The sequence below is a fragment of the Cyprinus carpio genome, chromosome A20 (assembly GCF_018340385.1).
Source record: "Cyprinus carpio isolate SPL01 chromosome A20, ASM1834038v1, whole genome shotgun sequence".
Taxonomy (NCBI): domain Eukaryota; kingdom Metazoa; phylum Chordata; class Actinopteri; order Cypriniformes; family Cyprinidae; genus Cyprinus; species Cyprinus carpio.
Window position 1 is genome coordinate 20766632 of NC_056591.1, and position 24930 is coordinate 20791561.

At 35.7% G+C, this 24930-nt stretch overlaps 1 protein-coding gene across 2 annotated transcripts in view; it reads left to right on the forward strand.

Moving 5' to 3' along the window:
• LOC122149015 (mitochondrial peptide methionine sulfoxide reductase-like) overlaps positions 1 to 24930 on the forward strand; it is a 65495-nt gene that overhangs the window by 15630 nt on the left and 24935 nt on the right. Inside the window, exons 2-4 of one of the 2 annotated variants that reach the window (XM_042778083.1) lie at positions 20480 to 20534; positions 21234 to 21247; positions 22554 to 22673. In XM_042778083.1, coding sequence (XP_042634017.1) covers positions 20480 to 20534; positions 21234 to 21247; positions 22554 to 22673 — 189 coding nt within the window. The remainder of the gene's footprint in view (positions 1 to 20479; positions 20535 to 21233; positions 21248 to 22553; positions 22674 to 24930) is intronic. The other variant, XM_042778082.1, reaches the window with a different exon arrangement.

A 24930-nucleotide genomic window follows, 5' to 3' on the forward strand; every position in this document is an offset into this window, starting at 1 on the left:
CTGCTCTGTTCCGCCTGGCTGACCTGTCAAAAATGTTCTAGTCACACGAGTGGGCTTCTACAGCATGGCTGCATGGAAGTGACTTGGCACCTTTGCATAAATTTTTCATGGGCCTTGCCTTTAGATGTTTCCCTTCCTTTTGAAAATCAGCTATTTCAAAGGCCCGTCCCTGCAGATTACCAGTGTCATTGTGGCACTGTGGCCGAAGAGTTTGAATGTAGGATGATGCTCCCATGTTGCCAATCAAACATCATGGAAGTTGCCCATCTGGAGCATCGGTGTAAAAACACATTGTTGTTCACAAGTGCTAAAAATACCTTTCCAATCAACCTTGGGCACCCCCCCACCCCCCAGATGAAAATTGCTTTAAATGTGCTGGCATATAGGTAAGTTACGTAGGAGGGGGAGGCTGAAGTGTCTTTGCAAATGCAAAGAACGTGTCGGCTGGGAACACTGGGAATTGAATTACAGGAAAGCATAATGCAATCCTTGATATCTACCTACTCTGCCTAATGAAATCAGCAGATGAAAGCACAGCTGGACCTTCTTGCAGGATATTACTGTGTGAGAAAGTGCTTAGCTGGCTGAGGGAGGGGGTGGAGAATGCCAGCACCTTTGGGAACAGTACGTGCATGTTCTTTCCATTTTAAAAAAAAAAACCTCTTGTTTATTTATTGACACTTTTGTTGGGCGATGATGGGCAGTGCCAAAACTTTAGACTTGTTAATACGTTTAACTTTTTTATTTTCTTTAGTTCTCATTTGTTCTTGTAGTATTGGCTGGTAGTGGGTTATATAATTGATATATTATTATTTATAAATTATTGTCATTTATACACTACCAGTCAAAAGTTTGGAATAATTAAGCCATTCAAATGTTTCTGAAAGAAGTCTCTAATGCTTAAGGTTTCATTTATTTGAAAAAAAAGAAAGAAAAAAATATTATTACAATTTAAATGAACTGTTTTCTATTTTAATATATTTCAAAATGTAATTTATTCCAGTGATACTTCAGTCTTCAGTGTCATATGATTCTTCAAAAATCATTCTAAAATTATGATTTGTAAACATAGAAACATTTCTTATTATTATCAATGTTGAAAGCAGTTTTTGCTGCTTATTTTGTGGAAACAAGTAGGTTTTAGGTAAATTAGATAAAAATAATAATAATAATAGTTTTATTTACTGTAGCAAGGACACATTATTGATTAAAAGCGACAGTAAAACTGTCAAAAATAACAAAATATTTCTGTTTCAAATCAATACTGTTCTTTTGAACTCTCTATTTATCAAAGAATCCTAGAAAAACTGTCATGTTTTCCACCAAAATATTAAGCTGCATTATTTTCAACATTGATAATAAGAACCATTATTAATAATTGATCACCAAATGAAGGTGAGTATATGAGACTTCTTTAAAAAATAAATAAACAATCTGAATTATACCAAACTTTTCATTTGTGCATAGCCATAATTTATTTTGTGATTTTTTTTTTTTTTTTTTTTTTTTTTTTTTTGTGGACTGATGTAATGGATGGGCATATATTTGCTGACCATTTTTCATGGCAAAATCAGATTCAAATTTTAGGTCTTTTCAGATCGATTGCTTTTGTTGATAGGTACAGTGAGGGGTTAAATTGGGATTTTGGTGTTGGGGGACCTCAAAGATTATGGTGCACTTGCTAAGATTTCACATGACCCATTTCCACCCCTAAAACGTACAATTATCTATTTGTAATAGCACTTTATACACAAAATAAAGGAAAAATAAAAATAAAGGAAAAAGAAAAGACAAGTGTATTTAGATCAGCAGGTATGATATTGCTTATGAGGTATTTGGTGTAATACTGTGGTGCAGTACAGTAAATGTAATATGATACCACATGCTTTATGATATTTACTACATCTCTCTGACAGCTTAGTTTGCTGGGTATCCTTTTGGCAGATGAGAGAGTCATATATCAAAGAGATAATGTAATATGGCGCCTTCAGCACACCACAACGAAGGAGCAGTATCACCTTATGTAACTGACTTATGCTTTTAAGACAATTATCTTTTTAGCTTCCTTAATTGCAGGTAAAACAGCCGGTGCTGAGCTGCCCATTATTTTGGCAGAGGAAAACAGCTGACTGCTACATGGCAGATCTTTTATTCACAGTTTCAGCTGCGCCACACAATGGCAAGTAGGAGGATGAGAGAGAACAAGAAAAAAAAAAATCAAATCTGATTCTTTCATCTTTAGCTTACAGTAATGACATAGCCACAAACTGAAACAATCCTCCTCTTCAAATGCGCCTTTGTCTTGCTGCTCTAACATTTGAACCAAACAGAACACATAAAAAGTGGCCGCTTTCTTTGCCAGTTGTTTTTAGATTATGTATTTGTGGCTTATGATTTTTATCCTTGTTAACTTCTGAGGATTTCATCTAAATTTCTTCTTTTATTACGAAGGCCAAATTAGGTATTTTTATTAATTTATTTACAAAGACCTAATGATGTTTGTATGTGCATTCTTCTGTCAAATGAATGACTCATATGAGTTGGTTATTTTTAGTTAGTCAAAGTGCAAACAGTGTAGTCAGACTCTCAAACAGAAATTATTCTTAAGAATCGTTTTTTTTTTTTAAATGAGTCAAAAACATGATTCTTTTTAGTGCCAAATTAATGAGTCTTCTGAGTTGGTTTTTTATAGTGAGTCATACAACATACAATGCAACCAGTGTAGTCTGACTGCCTAACTGATTCTAAAGAATCTTAAGAAAAGAAATCATTCTCAAGAATCAGTTCATTTTAGTGACTCAGATGCATAGAGCACAACCAGTGTAGTTCAACTCCCCAACAATGACTCCTATGCGCCGGTTCTTTTTAGTGAATTAGACACAACAGCATAACCAGTCCATGTAATTACAGCTGTGAGACTTAAATCAATGTAGATGCTGACCTGGTTCATATGACAACAGATAACTGTTTGTGTGTAAAAGCTAAATATTTAGATCAAAGTCACCAAATATAATCCCTCTCTTTGCGTATTCATTAAATAATCAGCATTCAGTCCACACCAGCCTTAGTGAGTGTATTTATATGTGTTTGTTTACATCCCCAGGCTGGCATGTTACAGAACAGTCTGTTTGCTTCTAATAAGCTTTCTGCGGCCATTCCATACAGGCCAGGCTGTCCCTGGAGGTCCTGTCCCAAATCAGGTCCCCTGACCGGGAGAAGGATGCATGCAGGGCTGACACATGAGTGGTTGGCTCATGCCAGGCTGCCTGCTGGGAATACCATCCCTTCCCGCACACAGCTCTCATGCCCTCATCATCCGCTCACCCGCTCTGCCTGACTGCCTCCTTTTCTGCGCAGGCTTTTGTTGAGGAATTTTCTATTTTCTATAAAACAGTTGCAAGCTAATGGATTTTTCCTTTATTCATTGGACGTGCTGAGCGATGACTCTCTCGATACTTCTTAAAGGTGATTTACAATTAAAGGGACTTGGGCTATTTTCTAATGATTCTTTAGCTGAGTGGGTTTTATTACACTACTAAGCTGTGTTATTAACAAACTGCTGCTTCGGCCCATCCCTATGGGACATTCTGAAATGCTTTGTCCTTTTCTCTGCTAGTGAATAAGGCCTTTCTCTCTCTTTGAGGCAGTCCAAAGCTTTTACAGTGTCACGAGAGAGGGTCCTGAATAGTGAGCATTCCTATATGCGGCCGAAAAAAACACACTCATGCACATTTAGTGGAACGAGTTCCTGCACAACACATGCCGTGAAAAGATCTTTTCCTATTAATCTAGGCATAAGTAAATAAACATGCTTTTAGGCACATTTCTTTTTTTCTCTTGCTTTCCCTCTCTTTCTCTGATTAGCATTGCTCATTATTAGTTTTTTTTTTTCATATACTTAGTTTATGGATGTTTTAAATGCATTTTCAGTGGGAGAGAGGTGGCAGAAGCTTGTGGACAAGGAAAGCTAATATATATATGCACTCCTAAATTACTTGTAACAGGAAGAATTTATAGGGAAATAGCTTTAGATAGCTTTCTGCATCCAGTGTTTTTACATGAAAATCACAAACACAGATATTTAAGGACAGGAAGCTGAAACCTATGGCTGCATGATTTGGGGGAAAAAACTGATTGTGTTTTTTTTCCTAATAAATATGTGATCGTAATTGTTTTTTTAACCTCCAAGTCTGCTGTGCTTGTTTCTAGGGCTGCAAAATTTGCCCAGAGGTCTTGTGATAATGTATCAATGTAATAAAAATAATAAAAAGTTTTGTTTGTCATTACGCTCTGAGACACTGAAAACACTGGAACATGAGCTGCTTGTGTTAAAAAAAAAATGGTGCCGTGCTTTACTCTGACAAAGCCATTTAAGCCACACTGTGATTTCAGTTTTATTTTGATTATTCGTGCAGCCCTACTCCACTTAATAGTGTCTACCAATGCCTTTGATTTTATTAGCTTTCACTTACAGGCATCACATAATAGAATATTTACAGTAATTAACAATTAGTAAATAAGTAATTAATTTTGCTAACTAGCATTATTGAGCTAAAGCAGTAACGCCTGCCATTGCAATTCCACTTACATGTTTTTATGGTAAACCAACTAACCATGTATTATGTAAAATGCATTTTACATTGAAACCATGTGAGTCTGTATCAGACGTCAGATGCCCCTACTTTATTAAATGGATGCAATTCACAGGGTAACATAAGAAGCTAAAGTGTTCTGAAAGTGTTATGGGTCGATTTTCTCCCTTTTGAATGCTGTTTTCTCAGACAGAGCTGCATACGAAGATGTTCCACCAGTCCACCCATGTTTTTCTCATCGGATTATGCTAACAAGCACATTACCTCTGTGTTGAGTTCAATCTTTCACCTTGTCATCATCCCCAGCTAAATGTTTGACTGCAGTCAACCGCTGGACATTTCAAAAGAGCAGCGGATCTCATTCTTTAGGAGGTGGACATCTGGGAACCTATTGACCAGCTTAATGGCAGCACATTAAAAGCATCCTGGATGACATGGCCTCTCCAACACACAAGTGCCTTGTCTCCCCTTTAAGCTCTGTAATGGATAAGAGCTTGGCCAGAGTCTCATGTCAGCAATATGATTGCCTACTATTTCCTCCTTGCACAAAGAGACTAGACTCACCTCCAAACAAAGTGCTCTTAAAGGTCCATATAAACCAAACCTTCTCCATGCATCATGGTGATGTGAACTAGCATGGGAGGAATTCTATCCTTCCCATCCTTTTCTGCATAACAGCAGATAGTTAAGGGCCAGATGTTGTTTGAGTACAGTGCGAGTGGTCGCTGATTTCTTCCCATGCGTAGGTTCGCCGGTTTTGTCTCTGTCCTTTTTGTCTGATTATGATTTGTTGGCACTGCTGCAGACACGCAGCCGGTATAATCAGCTAAAACAATGGGCCGTAATAGCTAAGAGCATAGCCGCTCCTCTCATCAGATCTCATTATAAAGACAGACGCTGTGTTGCTAACGCTAGATGACACAGGCGTGGATCAAAGTGCATGCCTGATCGCAGAGAGCTATCGAACAGGCCATGTTTTTGCGGTAAATGAGGACATAGTGCTTTGAAAGTTTATTGAAGTATAGATGTATGGAGGCTATCAGCAGCACCTGTGGTCTGTTTTGATGGTCAATGACGAGAGTGTCTGGTTGACCAGTTATTTATTCTTTATCCTCTATCTGACCGGACCATGCATAAGAGCCATGCGTAATGTTAGATCCAAGTTTTGGAACTTTGATAAAAGGCTAATGTGTGGTCACAGTTGAAAACACAAGTTAAATGTTGTTGAGAGAACATGCAAATGCTTCTAGCTACTCAAGCTTGACTTCACACATTGTTGTGCTACAAAATGCACATGCACGTTGTACTCTTAAAATTGCCTAAGCTGGCACTTGTAAATTGTCTTCAACTACAACTTTCTCTTTCAGGTCAGCTGTCATCATGGCAAAAGTTTGAAGAGGATGTTGCTGAACAATATAGTTAAATTTAGTTAAACTGTCTATTAAATTATATATACTGTATTTTTTAATAGCTAGCTACCACATATGCTTTTATATGCTAGTGCACTCCTAATAATTCACTTTTAGCACATATATGGACCATTCAAAAGTTTGGGGTCGGTAACTTTTTTTTTTTATGTTTTCGAATTCTGTTATTCTGACCAAGGCTGCATTTATTGGATCAAAAGTACAAACAGTAATATTTTGAAATATTATTACAATTTAAAAAAAGTTTTCTTTTGGTATATAAGATGTTACTCAAGTCTTCAGAGTCCCATGATCATTCAGAAATCATTCTAATATGCTGATTTGGTGCGCAAGAAACATTTTTTATTGTCATCAATGTTGAAAACAGTTGTGCTGCTTAATACTTTTGTAGAAACCATCATTCTTTAATGAAAAGAAAATTCAAAGGAACAGCATTAGTTAGAAATATAAATGTTGATGCGTCCTTGCTAAATAAAAGTATTAACTTCTTAAAAAATTGTTTTATATTTTTAATCAACATGATTTCTCTTCCTGGAAAACAGAGTGGAAATCAGGGTTCCTGTCTGTTTAACTTTTCTTTTTAAAAAAGATCCCTACAGTATTTTCCCACTGAAACATCTTGTTTCACTAAAAAACATGTCAGAACAGGACAGAAGACTGTGTTAGTAAAACCATTTTATGAAGTATTTAGGTATGTTCAAATGTTCTTTTTTATGTTTTGTCTGTTGCATACAGTAGCTGTAGAGTATTAGCTGAAACAACCTGAAAAAACATGGTCTGATTTGAGTTGAGAACAGTTTTGGAGATTTCAGTCCTTCCCCATTCAAGCAGACTGGGGCTGTGCTCAAATAACTGGAAAAAGATGCCCAAGGGAGACCAAGATGGTCGCCAAGTGGACCGATCTGCTTTAAAATGCTTTGTATGTTACTTGACCCTACTGGAGGATGTGATGACAGATGAGGAGATGGATGAATGAACATAGGCATAGGAATGTATCTGAATGCATATGCAGCATGAAGAAACCATAATATAAGGCCTTTTTCAAGTTGACAAGCATTGCAATTACATTGCAGCTGTGAGAAGACGCAGCAGTTTTCTTTTTTGAAACACTTCATCCGGAAATGACGTAATGGAGTCTCATCATTTCACTGTCAGTCCTCCATTAGTCTAACATTCTCGGTTTCCTTCGTTTTTGTATTCTTTCCCAGGTCGTCATTCTACTTCCTCAAGCTGTGCCTATTCTCCTCCTTTCCTCCTCATCCTCCTTTCCTTTCAACCCCTCTCGACAATCTTTTAGTGATTGCCGCATCTGCAGTGTCTCCTGAGTCATCAGCAGTGCTGGTGTAATGGTGTGGAACTAGCCAAGGTGCATGGTTATTACTTATTGAGCTCCTGATTGCTGAGCAGAGACTAGCAGCCATTTATTAGCACTTGAACAGCATGGGCTCAAAGTAAACCGATTTTCTCCGTATCTGTTGTTGGAATGTGTTTAATGTAAGGAGTGAAACTGTGGCAGCAGACATGCTATGGAACATTTTCTTTTTTTGCCATAATTTTCGTAAGGGTGATATATAATAGTAAAAAAGAATGACAATTTTTTTTCTAACTAGTAATCTGTATTTATGAGGAATACTGAGAAATCAATGAATCAACAGCCTAACCAGCTAACATTAGCCATCTAGCTTGGCTACATAACATTTAGCATGTTTTGTATATACTGGTGCACAATATATTGAGCTGTAGCAATTCTGTAGTGAATATGTGGTAACAGCATTCTTTGTTGCTTTGCTACTTGTTAATAAATGGACATGTATTGTAATTTTAAAGCCAGATGCGGACTGGAGAAAGCTATAACTGGAGAAAGTTAGCTATTAGCCATTAGCATTCCCACATGTTGCTTGGCTGGTGCTTTAGCCAATGAAAAAAGCTGTAAACATTCAGTACTTCCTGTGGCATTTATGCTAGATATTGTTTACAGGTATGGAAAGCAGTAGTGATTCAGAGCAGTCAATTAAATTATGTCGTCTTCATGAGAAAAAAATTGTGGTTGTGATTTGGAGAAGAACAGGTAAAGTTCAGTAAAGAGTTTTACATCTTCACAAATTCTGTCAGAAATGCTGTTCTTTTGAATGTTCTATTCATAAAATAATCTTGAAAATGTATCACGGTTTTCACAAACATGTTAAGTACAATTGTTTTTACAATGGTAATAAAATAAATGTTTTTGAGCACTAAATCAGCATATTAGAATAATTTCTGAAGGAGCATGTGACACTGAAGACTGGAGTAAGTTAATTTGGCTGCAAACCAATCAAATTTTACTTTATGTACTTTTTTGAAGAGATCAAGTTAAGACCTCCGACAAATGCAATAAGCCACCTATTCACAGAGCATATACCTCAAGGCAGCACAAAAGCTTGTTTGTGGGGAACACAAACTGAATAGGATGCAAGTTGTCTTGATAGAATCTGAGAGATATATTTGGCACCATAGATGGCTAATTGCACCAGTGCACCGAGTCCTTTCAGAGCCTTTTCTTTGCAGCCATTGACAAAGTGGGCTCCGCAGGGCCTCATTATTGTGAGGTTCCTTCTATACAAGAGAGCAAGACCCCCCAGTCCCTTTCCCTTCCCAGCACACACACACCTCATTTTTCACAACCCCTTAACTCAACTGATGTTGGCCACTCTCGCTTTTGTTAAGGGTGCATTTGGCCCCCGTCCACTCTTGGTGTCGTGGCTCTTAATGGGTTTCCCTGTGCATTGATTGGAGTCAAGTCCACAGGGAGGCTGCTAGACTGCAGAGGGACCAAAGGGCAAGGCCTGAGGGAGCTGGAGGAACCCTTAACAAGAGGCACAGCAGTAACAGTCTGAACTCCTGTGGCACCATCACTGCTGCATCTCGCCTATCTCTCAAGGCTTGTCCATCAAAAACATCCAGAATAATAGCTGCTGACCAGACATCAGTCAGACCAAGCTCCATTTGATAAATCATTTGCCATGACTGTATGAAAAATCAAATCACTCCACACTCAGCCACAGAAATTGTGCTTTATTTAACTGACAATAGGAGAGTTAAGAGAGTCTGACATAGATGCATCTTATACATCACTCAGGGTCAGAAAAACAGTATTTTTTCCTGCTTGCTTGTTTGGGCCATAAATTCAGATTTTTAATTGTCCGGTTTTCACTGGCCCCAAAACAAAACTATTTTTTTTTATTGTATTTATTTCAGGTAATTTAATTATAATTAATTAAAAACAACAACAACAATAATAATAATAATAATAATAATAATAATAATAATAACAATTATTAATTATTGTATTATTATTATTATGGACTGTTTTTTAAATGGACATTGTAGTAGTAGTACATAATAATATATTATTTGAGATTTTCAATGTTTTCACAGATATTTTTTAAACTTTTTTTTGTTATTTTACATTATATTAGCCTTGATTTTAAGACATTTATTTATTTATAGTGATTTTGTATTTAACTGTATCATTTTAAATGTACACACACACACTTTATAAATTATATATATATATATATATATATATATATATATATATATATATATATACACACACACACACACACTTTATAAATGCATATTTTTACACATTTTAAATGTTTAATGTACGATAACACATTTAAAAAAAATTTAAATGTCATTGTTAATTATATCTTTATGCCATACTTTGAAGACATACATACTCAAAAAAAATAAGCTATAGCCCTAGCTGTCCTTACTTATTGTTGAGCTCTGAAATGTGACTCTGTAGCACTGTATGACGAATGCTGAATTATATCCAAGAAAAGAAAGTAACCCAAAATGCCTTATTTATTGTTTATTGCTCTTACCGATTTTGGTTTGTTTTCATAATTACCAGGCATGTTCAGGGTCAGATTAATTTGTGTAAGCTCTACAAATGGTCTTATTCCTTGTATTTTTTCTGGAAGCTTATGTCACTAAAACAAATTCCTTGTATCACCAATCAAACTTAACAATAAATCTAATTATTATACTGAATTTATGGCCCTGTAATGGTTTGTTATAATTGAACAATAGAGTTTAACCACCTGTGCAGCTGAAGCAGTGCTTTAATGAGTGGACTGCATTTATGGCCCTGTCAAAGAAAACAAACCAATAGTGCCTGTTTCTGGAGATTTATGACCTTGAGAAAAAGATTGTTTGAGAGGAGGCTGTTAAGCTCTTGTTGGAGTTTAAAATTCCACTTTTAGGGAAAAGACAAAGATTGGGTCCTCAATTGATGTGGACAGGGGTTGCGGGTTCAAGGGTGTGTGTGACTTCTCATCGTATTTAACATCCATTCCATGAGTTTTAAAACTGTATATTTTCTGAGAGAACTTGACTTCTGTAATATGTTTTTGAACCCTCCTGTGTATAAGTTATTGCTACTGGTTGGAAATTGTGTATAGTTTAGAGACATATACAGAGCAATAAATCAAGCATAGACCAATAATTCCGCTTGAAATGACAGTGCTATAGTGTTGGCTTGAAGTTGTTTGATATTATTTCTTATGGGCCCCCCCCCACCATTATTGCCTTTAGAATTAAGTTTATCTTTCTCAATCATTAGAAATCCATCTGTGTTGTGAAGCTTGTATCCAGATTGTTCTGTCCTTTTTGTTAAGTCTATCCCCTTTTTTGTAACATTATTTTTTATATTTAGCTTTTATTTATTTCAATCACATGCTCACAGGAATACTGAATTCTGATTGGTCAGTCATGGCATTCATCAGTCAGTTTCAGCTCATCTGGCTGAAACTGGCACTGTTTTCACATTATAAGGTGCAACATATTAGCAAAATTTTTGTGGGAAAAAAAAATATTCTCAAAAAGGTATCAAAGTTTAAATCACTGCTCACGCAGAAGTGACTTTCAAACCAAGCACTTTTCTGAATTTGCATGACCAATCTGAACTTGTTACGAAATATTTTGCCCTCACACGAAATTCACAATCACTTGGATTTCTATTGAAATTAAATTTAGCCTACAATAATAAACTTGAGAAAAAAACAGTAAATGTGACAGCATATTTATTACACCACGGACACCCGCTCCTTTGTTCAATTTAAATGCAACTACTGTAGACCCGTTGATAAGTGTATAAACTGAGAAAGTAGTAAATTTTAATGTACTGTAAGTGTCCTTGCAAAAGCTCCATCATGCTCAATCCCGGTTCTAATAATCTAAGCCCTGTCAGTGAAGATCAATCTAGCATTTGTCTATTTTGAATTAAGACGAGCCCTGATGACTCTCCTGAGTGCTGGGTCCCTGCCCAAATGTTTTGTGGTATTTGACCACATTCTCATTTCCTATTATGGCCTCTGCTGTGGAATCAAAGCTGTACAAACCCTCAGAGCCTCATCTGTTTAGATGCTGACATCTTGGTAACGTATTTTAATGGCTCGTTCAGTCCTCATCTAACTATCCACTCTTCTCTTCATTCCAGGATATTTAGAAATTGGTAATTGGCTGTTGGGCCGAATATGTTTGTGTAGAGTAAATGTGCATGTTGAATCGAAGTTGTAACGTTAAATCAATCTGCATGAGCATGATTTGTTTATTAATTGATTTCTCTTTGAATGAAAGGATAATTGTGGCTCATATATAGTTTGTCATCCCAGTAAGCAATCCATTGTCCCTCTATGGTGTACTAGTGTAACATTTTTGTTCACTTTCCTACTTTAAAAAAAAAAAAAATAAATAAATAAATACAAACGAAGAAGTGAATTTTTTTTTCTGGAATTATAATATGCATTTAAACACATTTCTACACTTTTCTGAATTTTTGTCTTGAATCACTGATAGGTTAAATAGATGTTTTTGTTCAAAGATCAGCTTTATGTAACATTGATTTGGAAACACTTTATGCATTAACTATCTCTGTCTGTCTGTCTGTCTGTCTGTCTGTACAATGAGAAAATACATTGTCGCCATATGACTATTCTGTAACATAAAATAATTTTTAATGCATTTCCTTACTGAGAGTTATATGCCATACCATGCCATAAATTATATTACTACCATTGTTTATTTATTCATTTATTTATTTATTATCATTATTATTATTATATGAGTTACAGAGCAATGTTTCCCAACATTTTCACGTTTTGTTTCTCCAAAATCGTCAGTTACATTTTTATTAGACCTATGGTATGTCAAAAAAATTCTGTTAGAACATAATGCATACCATAGAGGTTTAAAACAGTTGAATGTGTGTGCATATATCAGAATATGTGCACAAGGGCACAAGTGCAAGGACTGAAGGTGACTGGCTTTCCAACAGGGCCTTTTTTAATCAAGAATAAGTAATTAACCTCCTGGAGCAAACCAGTTTGAAGCTCTTTTCATAGAATAAAACCGAAAGATGTAAGATAAGATTCAAAAGTGCAGAAGGAAACAAGTGATAAGGAACTTTTTATTCAAAACCTATTGCTATTAAAAGTATTAATATTGTATATGAAGAGTCTAGATAGAAGGACCCTGTAAAATCAGGATGGAGACTGTTTAAAGGTGTGTATGAGTTGTGCGTATGTATATAAATGTGAATTGCAAGCTAAAACCGTATCAAACAGAATTGAGTTGGAAGACATTGAGTGGCTGCCTTATTTCAACACAAGTGAATGAAATCAAGCATCCCATGCTATTACAAGGAACATCTCCAACACATTCTGAAATACCATAGAAATGTTTTTAAGTTCTTGCCAGCTCACACCTCATTCAGTGTCTTCTTGAGATCCTTTCTGAACGGCTTCTTTGCTAAACTGTTTACAGAAGCCTGGCTGAAGAAGAACGCTAGCCAAGCTAATTTCACCTAATTTCTCTTAGCATTTACCTGCTGTTTGTGTTTGCCACTCATAAGTCTCCGGCGTAGCACTCTCAGATCGAAATGGCTGTTCTCTGCATCAAGGCGCTCTCACTCGTCTAAGATAATTGCTATTATGGCTCACAATAGCCGTAATGGTACTAACGGTCGTTGTGAAGAAATGATGCAGCTGATGACGGCCACTGGGTCTGTTATTAAAAAGAAAGGAGGCTGCTCCAATCAGTTGTAGACCGCCATTAGCCTAGCATGCCCATTCATCACTGTCACTCTGAATAGAGGCAGTCAGGATGGGGGTGGAAGGGGATGCAGAGAGACTCTGGAAGGGGGGGAGGGGCGAGGCGAGGCACGTGCTGCCTAAGTCGCGGGTCTGTCGTCTGGCTGCGTGTGCACTCTGACTCCCATGCCTCATGGGCCTGCTAATCTGCGGGCATGGAGGAAGCCATTGGAGGGGGGAGGAGAGGTGCACGGCTGAGATAGCATATCGCTTTGCACACAGAGCACTCACTATAGCCTGATCCCCTCTGCACAACCATTTCCAATTGCGTTTCACAGGCTCTCTTCACCACAGAATGGGGAAAACAAAAGCGCTGAGAGCTGCTCTGTGACTGGCCTGTTTTTCATTTTCCTTTTGACACACACACGTCTCTGCTGGAGAGATTTTTGAAGTTGCTTAAGCAAGCATTATTCAGTATTTCCAATCCATCCTTCATCCCTGTTCATTTCACAGTTTTTCTTATTTTGTCACAGTTTTGTCTTGGAAAATCATGTCTATTTTATGGTGACTGTAATGGCATAGAACTTTAGATGATGAAAATGTGTGTCCAGACTTTGGCAGTCCTAACTTTAAATCAAATTTTCATTAAAAATATAAACGAAAGATGAGATTTTTAAAATGTTTTTGAAAGAAGTCTTTTATACAAAGTTATTATTTTATCAGAAATGCAATAAAACAGTAGTAATGTGAAATAATATTACAATTTAAAATAAGACACATACACACAGACATATATATTTTAATTTATATTTTAACATGTATTCCTGTGATGGCAAAGCTGAATTTTCAGCATCATTACTCCAGTCTTCTCTTGTCAACGATCATTCAGAAATCATTCTATGTTGTTTTGTTTTTGGTTTGGTTAATATTTTTGTGGAAAGCATGATACATTTTTTCATGATTCTTTAAGAATATAGAAAGTTGAAAAGAACAGCATTTATTTGCTATATACATTTTTTTAAAACACTAAATGTCTTTACTGTCACTTTCACTGTCAGTTGAATGCATCCTTACTGAATTAAAGTGTTATTTTTTATTGATTTCTTTTGTGAAACCCCAAACATTTGATTGGTAGAGTGTATGTGTATATAAAATATTATACCCCCCCCCCATACACATAATGTATGTTTAAAATCTGAAGCCAATCATTTACAAGATATTTCTTGACATACTGACAAATACCAATGAGCTTCTGTCATGTAGTGTAGGCCTATGCTTAGCTTGAGGCTTCAGTGTTTAACTGTCACATATCAAGCTTCTGATCACAATAGTGATCAACGAATGGTGTATTTGTTTGTTTGCTATTCATAGGGGAATACTATTGACTTATAACTGGCAGTCTTTCTGGCAGGCTAGTTTCACTGCTGGGAAACTGCCCAAAATGTTATCGGGTGTTTGACCACATCTTCCTCCTTCATTAAAGTCACTGCAGAGTAATCAATGAGTCTCGGCCCAGAAACATTTGTCCTGGCCGTTTTTTGTCACTAGCTCTTGCGTCTCAGAAGAGCATCATGCTGACAACTTGGCATGCGCTTGAATCACTTAATAATCTGTTCATTTGATTCACTAGAATGAATCAGACTTTCCAACGAGCTACATATAAGAGAAAGAACCATTCAATAATAGCCAATTGAAAAGATTCATCTGAACAATTGTTCCGCTGTGATAAATTTTATGCTATTACTGTTAGGTAGTTGCTTCACTTGATAAGAGTAGAATACTAATGTGAGTGGCATAGTATTCAGCTAGTATTGGCTGTGGGGGTAGGGCAGGGATAGATCAATGGAGACCTGATGAAGGAAACTGAGAGCTATGAACATGGTTGTTAATGAGTGTAGCCATGCCTGCAGGATCATCAAAGCAAGAGGGAGGGAATATTATGCTGCTAGTTTGAATTTGCAGCCAGTGGATCACTCAATACTCTGTCTATTATAGATTAATACTGCATCTCACCGCCATATCTAAAAATCTGTACAGATGAGAGCAGATTCAGTCAACAGTGGCCTAAAAAGATCATTCAGACCCCAGATTCATCCCTGCACAGTGATGGATTTAGTGTCATATCTCAGATCATGGTAGTTTTGAAAGATGATATTTAAAATAATTAAGCCCCTATTGGATTATGCCTGTTTAGAATGAATTTATTTGAAAATGTATTTGCATCATAAAAAGGGCATTGTGAGCGTCTTAAAAAAGGGCAATTCTGTGTCTGTTGTCAAACTGCAGATACAAAACAACATAATTATATAAAATTATTGTATATATCAATATATATATATATATATATATATATACTGTATATATATATATATATATAAAATTAATTAAAAGGGCCAATTTTGCATCTTAAAGAAAAAATGTATATATATAATTATATTTCATTAAATACATATATGTTACATTTAAAATATGTTAATTTATAACTATGAGGATTTCCTTTAATCGTGTGTGTGTTTTTATTTATTTATTTTTTATATTTCAAACGTGTGGCAAAATGAGCTTAAAGTGACAGTACCAAATGATACTGGTGATCATAAATTATGGTGACTTAAATACCACTTAATATTTATCTGACAGTTCAAGTTGGCTTTTCTTTGAGGAGCTCTATATATTTAATAGAATATTCATGGCTATGGTGTACGGTGCTGAAATAGAGCAGCACTAACTTGAAGACCGCTGCGGAGGAATGGCATTGGCTGGCAGCGAGTGCAAATGCCAGCACGGATAAAGACTTTCCTCTGATTAGCCTCATTATTCCGACAGTTTTTTCGGCTTTACGAAGAAGGCTCCTAGGCAGCCTAGTTATTTATCCAAAACCCGGACAGAACAGTCTAAGAGAGCGGAAATGTTTGCTTTAGGGGTGGGACTGTCATGGCGCTGTCTTGCTTATTAGACCCCATGCAACCGTTCTCTGTCCTTATAAATGTTAGATTTACGTGTCAGTGAAGTTTGGTTATTCATGAAAATGGTTTTGGGAGCCTGTCTTTTTGTGGAGAACTTTTCAGAAATTATTGTCAAAACCTACTGAGCAGAAACGAGATTTACATACAAAGTTGTCTCTGCACAAAATTTCAGTCAGTAGAACGCCTGAGGTGTGCATATGCAAAGAAAATGTAATTAACAAATTCATGCTACTGTTTCTTCTGCAGGTGTTAATTATTAGATGAAATCCACACAAAAGAAGTTTGAGTGAGACTAATAATCTTTTCTCTTTTTGTCAAGAACACGTTAATTAGGCAGCACCAAAAAGATGTTTGTCGTGTTAATAATTTTCTTGGTTTTGATGGATAAATTATCTAAGCACAGTTCTGTATTCATACTTGAACTTGAAACATTAATTTTGAGAGCCAATAAATGTTATTTTTCTTTCTTGATCCATTAATGAAAGTCTGCCTCTTTCAGAAAAGCTAAAAGAGCTTGTGATCAGTAATGATTAATAAAATGTAAAGCACTATACATATATGAATTTCAGTGATGTTATGGGAGAAGCGAATCAAAGGACTGGGGTGGCAGGGAATACTTTGGCACATGGCACTGGATAAACAAGGTGTTGGTGGGGGGGGGTGGATTGGAGGGACGGATGGATGGAGAGAATGCTTCATAATACCCCTCTCCCCTCCCCTCCCCCTCTGTTGTGTCTTTCTACCCCCAACCTCTTCGGCTGAGAGGAAAGTGTGCCACGCTTAGATTTGAGCCATTAATATTCTGTCTCGACTCATTGTCTTTGCCTGCTGACATTTACATTTAGATTGTTTATCTGACTGTGGGGGGTGTCCGACCATTAATGAATATGCTTCTGTTGTTCCAGAAAGGCAGCAATTACCGGCTCTGCGTTAAGATAATGAAAGTAGAGGGATGTGGTAGGTGGGCATTAGCCACGGCAGAGAAAAGGCCTTGGTGCGGTTGTGCTTTTTTAGACACTGCAGCAAGGGATGAACTGGAGGAACACGGAGGACTCTGTGCTGGTTTCCCTGTCATTCTGCAGGCAGATCTCTCCCGGTCTCTTGGTTAGATATAATGAGGGGTTCGGGCATAAACACGCATGCCAGCTTGCAGCTTTTCTCAGCTGTGCTATAATGCAGGTTTAAGGCCTTACTGTCAACACTTTTCTGTCAGCATTAGCTGAAAAACAAAAAAAAAATAAAAAACAAAAACCTCACATTGGATTTTAATAGATTGTTTATTTGTAAAATAAATAATATAAATAAATATAAAAATAAAAACCTATAAAAATAATAATAAAAATAAAATATATAAATATAAATCAATAAAATATAATATTAATAAAAATATATTATTCTTAAAAATCTATTGCCTATATATTTTTTTATTTATTCTAACATTTTTACTTTTTAATCATTATTTTTGTATTAGAAATTGTATATGCATATACACATGAATCTGATGCAATTTTATACCATTTAATATTTTTTAGTTGTTGTTTTTAGTAATTGTTGGATTTTTATATAATTTATAGAAATTCTATAAATTAATTAAATTATTTTCTTAAATTCTTTATAAATTATTCTCATTATTATGTAGTATATATAGTATAGTACAGTACAGTACAGTGTATAGTATATAATTATATAGTATATAATTCTTTTCAGTTATATTATATGTATATTTATCCTTAAAATATTTAATCACATAAATGTTCTTGTTCATATGTCATTTTTTCACTCTTTTTTCATTAAATGATTTGAACCATGTAGGTCTGAATGATTTATTAGCGAATCATTCTGAATCTGTATTTTTAAAAAAAAAAATCCTTATCAAGTATTTATAAAGGTCATGTAAGTTCATAATCATGATTTTTTTTTTTTTTTTTTTTTTTTTTTTACGAGATCTGCTTCCAAACGCCTGTCAATCTGGGTCTGTGTTCTGAGGTCACACAGAGAGAGCTGAGTGCTTTGGATGCAACATGATGGAATGGGTTGAGGTGTAACCATACACTATAGCACTGAAATACAGCTAAGGTGAGCGCTGGCCATTAGAGAGCAGGAGCATGGTGAGAGGGTAATAGAAAGCTCTGTAGCTCAGCGTGGGCAGTGGCTTGGTCACTCCTCTCACGTTCAAAGGCAAAAGTGCATCCACCGACCCAACCCTCAACTCTTGCCAGTCCTTATTGTAAGGCAAGCTACGTTTTTCCAGAATGACTCACTGCAGATCAATAACACTATTCCACTCTATGCGTATGCATTGCACACAGGGCCTGAGAAACATATGGTGGCTGATTTGAATGGCTTTCTTTTAACTGTTTTAAAAGATTGTATTGTGTGTACCGTGCATAGTTTGCAGATTTTCTATACGCATACAGACCACCTGGAGGCCCTCATTTACTACAATGTGCAGTATGCAAACATACTGTACTGGAATACTGTATCCCATAATGCAATGTGTGTGACTTGTCCATTTCAAGTGTGACAAATAAACTGGTTCTGGTTTCATTGCTTTTTCACAGATTATTTGATTGGGCTAGAAAAAGTTTACAATGTAGCTGCTGTATGCAGTTTTGTGTACTTTTCAGTTAAGTAAGTGGATAAGCTGTACATGTGCATTTGTTGCTGTTGTAAAGCAATTCACCCTTGTTGTGGAATTTCCTACCTGCTCAACAAACATACAACAACAGACGTTTTTTGGGGAGGTGTGAGAAGGTGGTGTGAGAAAGAAACAGAAACCATTCGGCTTATTAAAAGTCAGTATACAGTATCAACGGAATGATATTGAAACTGATATTTCAAGGTAAAAACGTACATATAATTGCTTCGAAAAAGCGAAATAATCATTTAAAAAGAATGTAGAGTAGTGAGGTGAGGTCATCTGCATGTTAAAACAAAAGTTTATATTTATTTATTTATTATGGTTTAAAATGGCATGTGGGTGAGTCAATGATAGACTTTTCATTTTTGGATAAAATATCTTTTTAAAAAACATTCTTTTACAATTATTACAACCCAAATGTTTGTATTTTTATACTGATTGATATTGAATTAAGAGACTACAAGGATTTTTGCTCAATGTACTGTATGGTGTAAGAGAGTGTTGAGCGGTTGAAACAGATCAGCACTGACAGTCTGAATGTGAAAGTGATTTAATGAAGTCTGTTCTAATGCTTCTCTTCAGTCCACTTACACAGATTAGATTAGAGCGGTGGCCTCCACAGAAAGCTTCTCTTTCACTGTATTGTTCGAGTGCCATTTTAATTCTAAAATGGAAAGGTTTACTGTGCCAAAAGAAGGCTTTCACTCTGTTTCAGCTAGGATTATTATTTATTTTTTCATTTTTTAAAAAATCACAGCCACGTTTCCGGAAGCCCTTTGTGAAGCACACCACTGACTTTGAATGCAAACACATTTTATGGATATGATCAACTAAAAGGAGGATATAAAATGAACTGAACATGCTTTCATTCTTATTTATTTGTTTATTTATTTATTTACCAACAAAAAGCCAATAGATGGAATATATTTATTTATTTATTTGTTTATCCATGTAACAATTTATTTATGAATTCATTTTATTTATTTATTTCACAGAAAAAAGTCATTAATGGACTGAACATTTATTCATTTATTTATTCATTTTACAGAAAAAAGGTGTCAACAATGGACTTTGTATTTATTTAACAAGAAAATTGTTAATAATTGTTAATAATGGAGCATAATTAAGTTAGAATTTGAAGCTTTTCCTATAATTAAAACTCAAAGTGGTTTAACCACCTGTTTTTTGAAGAGAGTGTGGCCATGAGTGATACAGTGAACTGCTGCATGGCATGTAGGTCTGCTATCTGCCTGGCTGTATTGGCATGCTCTGCTGCCATGGCAACATACTCATACAGTACGTGCAAGTTGAAGCTCCGGCATGGCTGCGCCCAGATGTTGAACTCAGTGACCTCCATTTATTCTAATCCATGCAATGGTTTTCCATGCCTCGTCCCATCTGTATCCCTGTCACATGTTAAAATGTTGCATTGACATACATTAATCCGGCCAGGTGTTGTTCCCCTCCCCTCCAAAAAACCCCCACAATGCGTAGGAATGAATGACCATCATATCACCTTCCTTAATAAAATGACTTTCTGTCCATTCTGACCTTCCCTGTCTTTCTCCAGTATTCCTGGTGCTCGTAAAGTAAAAGATAAAGGAATCAACCCAAAACTTAAGGGTTGAACTTAATGAGCTGCGTAGGAATAGAGCCACTATCCTCCTGGGAGTTTCTTCCCTACTGTGAGCTACGTTGGGAAGAGCACATTATGAAATCCTTTTGACATTGTGTTGATTTATGAGGGCACTCTCTCCATTGTTTCCCCTGTGTCCTGCAGCTAAACACAACGTGAATGGTAACAGGACAGTGCCACCATTCCCAGAGCAAATGCACATATTCTTAAACTGAAACTAACCCAAACAGGCGTGTGTGTGTGTGTCATTGTGTGTGTGTGTCATTGCGGCGTGGGGGTAGATCCAGCTAAAACAACTGGTGGTGGAAGGTAATTAGTCCCTCCTCATGCACCCCTTCAAGAAGTGCAAAACCAAAACTGCAAAATGACGAGGAAAATAAAGGGGAGGGGTATTCGATTAATTGTGGACTGCTGATTAAGGTCTCTTTAATAAATTCATTTGAACTCAAACTGTGTAATTCATCATGGCAGACAGGAATTAAATGGCTGTTTTATCACAGGGCCTTGTATACAAATAAAATAATATTTAAAGTATGTATGCGCCTATGCAATTCACCCCACACAGGTAACCCTTTCTGACTGCTAGACACCATGCACAGCACTCACCCTCATTTACTGAACACTGACATCCCCCGTGTGAAAGCGTCATCTTATAGTCTTGGCGTTTGGGCGTCCCAGTGGGCCTCTGTAATTGAGCTCCAGATTCTAGATTCTCCGTCATGCGCCTTATGCTCACTTTTCCACAGCAGCTTGTAAATCAGAGAAATCTGGTCAAGCCAACAGTCGTGTACGTATTTTGATTTTTTTTTAACAATTGAATTACTTTCTGCCCATGGGACATTGTGGTAGATAACGATATACTAGTTACCCTCTAATTTATTTTTACTGTTATAGAGGGGAAAGTATTATTTGGTAATAAATGCTTACGGCGGGTGTTAGTTTTATGGTGGTTGATATGTTTTATTGGCCATGAGTAAATGTGTGATAGACGAGTCTTTAGTTTTATGGGATTGTAAATTCATAGCTAAAATACACAGCTTTGAATTTTAGGGGTTGATTTAATACCAGTGGGAAGGTGCTAGAGGAGACTCGGTCCCAGCAGAACACAAAAAACACTGCAAAGAGAACTTGGTGAGGAAAAATCAGATAAACATTTAAACACTAGCATTCAAAAGTTTGGGGTTGGTAAGATTGTTTTGAAATAAGTCTCTATGCTCACCAAGGCTTCATTTACTTGATCAAAAATACAGTTAAAAACAGTAATATTTTGAAATATTATATATATATATATATATATATATATATATATATATATATATATATATATATATATATATATAATTTTTTTTTTCTTCAAGTTTTTTATTTTAATGTTATAAAATGTAAAAAAAAAAATTCAAAGCTGAATTTTTAGCATCATTACTCCAGTCTTCAGTGTCACATGATCCTTGAAAAATCACTCTAATATGCTGATTTGGTGTTTAAATTAAATGCATTTTCCATGCAATGTAAACATGCAAAGTATAAATTTCAGTCACCATAAAATGCGTACGTGTACTATAAACATTCTCAGAATTAAGGCTGTCCTTGTCATTTCTGCCAATACTAGAAATATGATGTTTTTTTTTTTTGTCTCAATTATGGATCAATTATGGTCTGTGGCTATATAAAAGGAATATTTTTTTCTTTCATAATAATAATAATGCACAAACTGACAACTGTACCGGTGCTGACCAAGTTGAAATGTAAAATGTAAATGCATAGCAGCAAATGATTTGGTAGGACAGACATAGAAATGTCTTATGTGGCAGTCTGAAAAAATTATAGATAGAAAGAAAACTAGGATGCTTGAGAAATCCTTGATGCATGAAATGTAGTAATTTATGATTAAAAAAATCACCTTACTAACCCAAACTTTTAAATAGTAATGTACACTGCAGAATCTTAGTGACCATAATTTTAAGGTGATAGTTGACTCCAAAATGAAAATTCAATGAATATTTAGTCACCCTCATGCCTGTTATTTTTTCCATGTTTACAGTATTTCTATTTTTTTCCGTGAAGCTCCAAAGCATAAAAAACATCAGAATGCAAACTATGATTAATGAACTAAATTCCAAGGCTTCTAAAGCCTTTTTTTGTCTCAATTATGGATCAGTTATGGTCTGTGGCTATATAAAAGGAATATTTTTATTTTTATTTTCTCTTTTTTACACAGGTATGGGTTGTTTCTGGGGAGCTGAGAGGAAGTTCTGGGTGCAAAAGGGGGTCTATTCCACTCAAGTGGGCTACTCTGGTGGTTACACCCCAAACCCCACCAATGAAGAGGTGTGCACAGGTATGTGATCCACCCTCAACTTTTAAAAAAAATTGCAGCCGTATTTGTTGTGGTGAAACTGAAACTGAGTAACTGAGCACCATTTCCAAGCTTTCAGTTTCTTATTGTCTTCTCCTCTTCTTTGTTTGTGGAGCTCTAGCTACATAAAGAATATGTACACAATTTGAGCATCATAAATAATGCACAAACTGACAACTGTACCGGTGCTGACTAAGTTGAAATGTAAAATATAAATGCATAGCAGCAAATGATTTGCTAGGACAGACACAGAAATGTCTTATCTGGCAGTATGAAAAAATGATAGCTAGAAAGAAAACTAGGATGCTTGAGAAATATCAAGAACTGATGAAGGAATTAGAAAGATCTATCTATCTATCTATCTATCTATCTATCTATCTATCTATCTATCTATCTATCTATCTATCTATCTAATAGAAATGCTTTAATTGGAGAGCAGAAATCAGAATTCATACAGTAATTACAGTTTTGTTCTTTTTGTAACATCTGCACGCATCCAGATTGCATTCATATATGCTTATATCTAAAATGATAACACATGTTGCTCATATAGCAATAATCTGGTAACTGGCTAATATACCAAGACAAAATAACACATGGTCATACTGTTGAGGTTTGCCCATCAAAAAATCAACATAAAGCTTCTACCCAAATGAAATAATCAAGATGGGCATTTTTGACATGGGTGGATTTGCCTTAGCTGTGTTGGCCTATTTTTTTTTTTTTTTTTTTTTTTTTTTTTTTTTTTTTTTAGATCCGAGCCTCTCCTTCCTTATCCTGGATTTAGGATTTTGAATATTAGGCTCCTTTAAAAAACAAGAGAGGAAAACAGAATATGAATGCAGTATTCCAAAATGGCGGCTAGAACATATACACTGCCATTAAAAAGTTTAATTTGATATTTTTTACTAAATTAATACTCATATTCAGCAAGGATGCATTAAATTGATAATATATATATATATATTTAAAAAAAATATTCATCAGAGAATCCTACAAAAATATGTATGATGGTTTACACAAAAATGTTTTCAACATTTCTTGAGCAGCAAATCAGCATATTAGAATGATTTCTGAAGGATCGTGACACTAAAGAATTTAGTAATGGCTGCTGAAAATGCAGCTTTGCATCACAGGAATAAATTACATTTTAAAGTATAATCAAACAGAAAGTAGTTATTTTAAATAGTAATAATATTTCACAATAGTACTTTTTTTTTACTATATTCAAAAAGTAAAGTATTGATTGTGCAAATGTACAAACAATTTTTGTTACTTTGCAATTTTATATTGCACATAATTCTACATTCAGCCATTCAGCTTAAACTTACTCTCGAGTTTTCCTCAGCTTGGAAGAGCATGACAGGCCTGGGCTTTGATCTCCCAAGCTTTCCCTGTATGCTGCTTTAGCGCAAGTTCAGTCACAACGATTTCCCATCAAATGAATTTGCTTTAATGACCTCTCGCAGAGTATGCTTAACTATTCCTTACTCCAAAGTTTGGATGACATAAATGCAAACATGTTACTCGCTGCAGGGCATTTATATTTAAATTCCTTCTTTTTCTAAGAAACCGTACATTTTAAGAATCAAAGCCGTTGTATAGCCGGGTGTGATGATTCAGCAGGTGGTCCTTCACTACAGGCAGAACTGGTATATATACAGCATGGGGTGCTGAAAACTCAGAGGGAGCTGTCCATTGGGTGGTGCTGAAATGAATGCTGGTGCTGAAATGGTTGGCAACCCTCTGTGCTCCATACAGGGTTTGAATGCTGACATCCTTTTGAAACAAATAACAGGATTTTAGAAGAAATGGGAAGTTGAGACTGCTGTGCTCCTAGATATGATCTTTAATTGTGTGCAAATGCATAGCTTAATTTTTTTTTTCACTAAGACCTAGTGAGTTGCATTGCTTCCTACATAGGCAGCTACAATCTAAGGCAGCATTGTTACTAAAATAAAACCCCATAAGTGACAAAACACAGTAAAAGGCGAATAGGAGTCTAAGAAGCTTTTTTCATTTAATAATTTTAAACTTTTTATCTATCATTTTTATTGCTGAATGAATTATATTTATGTACCCAGTCTTTTTACTTTATCCGCCATCTTTAGTGTTTTGACAGTGCATTACGATATTATTTTTATAATTATTTTTGCTGTGCATTCAGTGATGCATTGCCTGTGATGTCTTAAAATGTAGACAGGGGCGAAAGAATCATATGCAGGATTTTACTCATGTG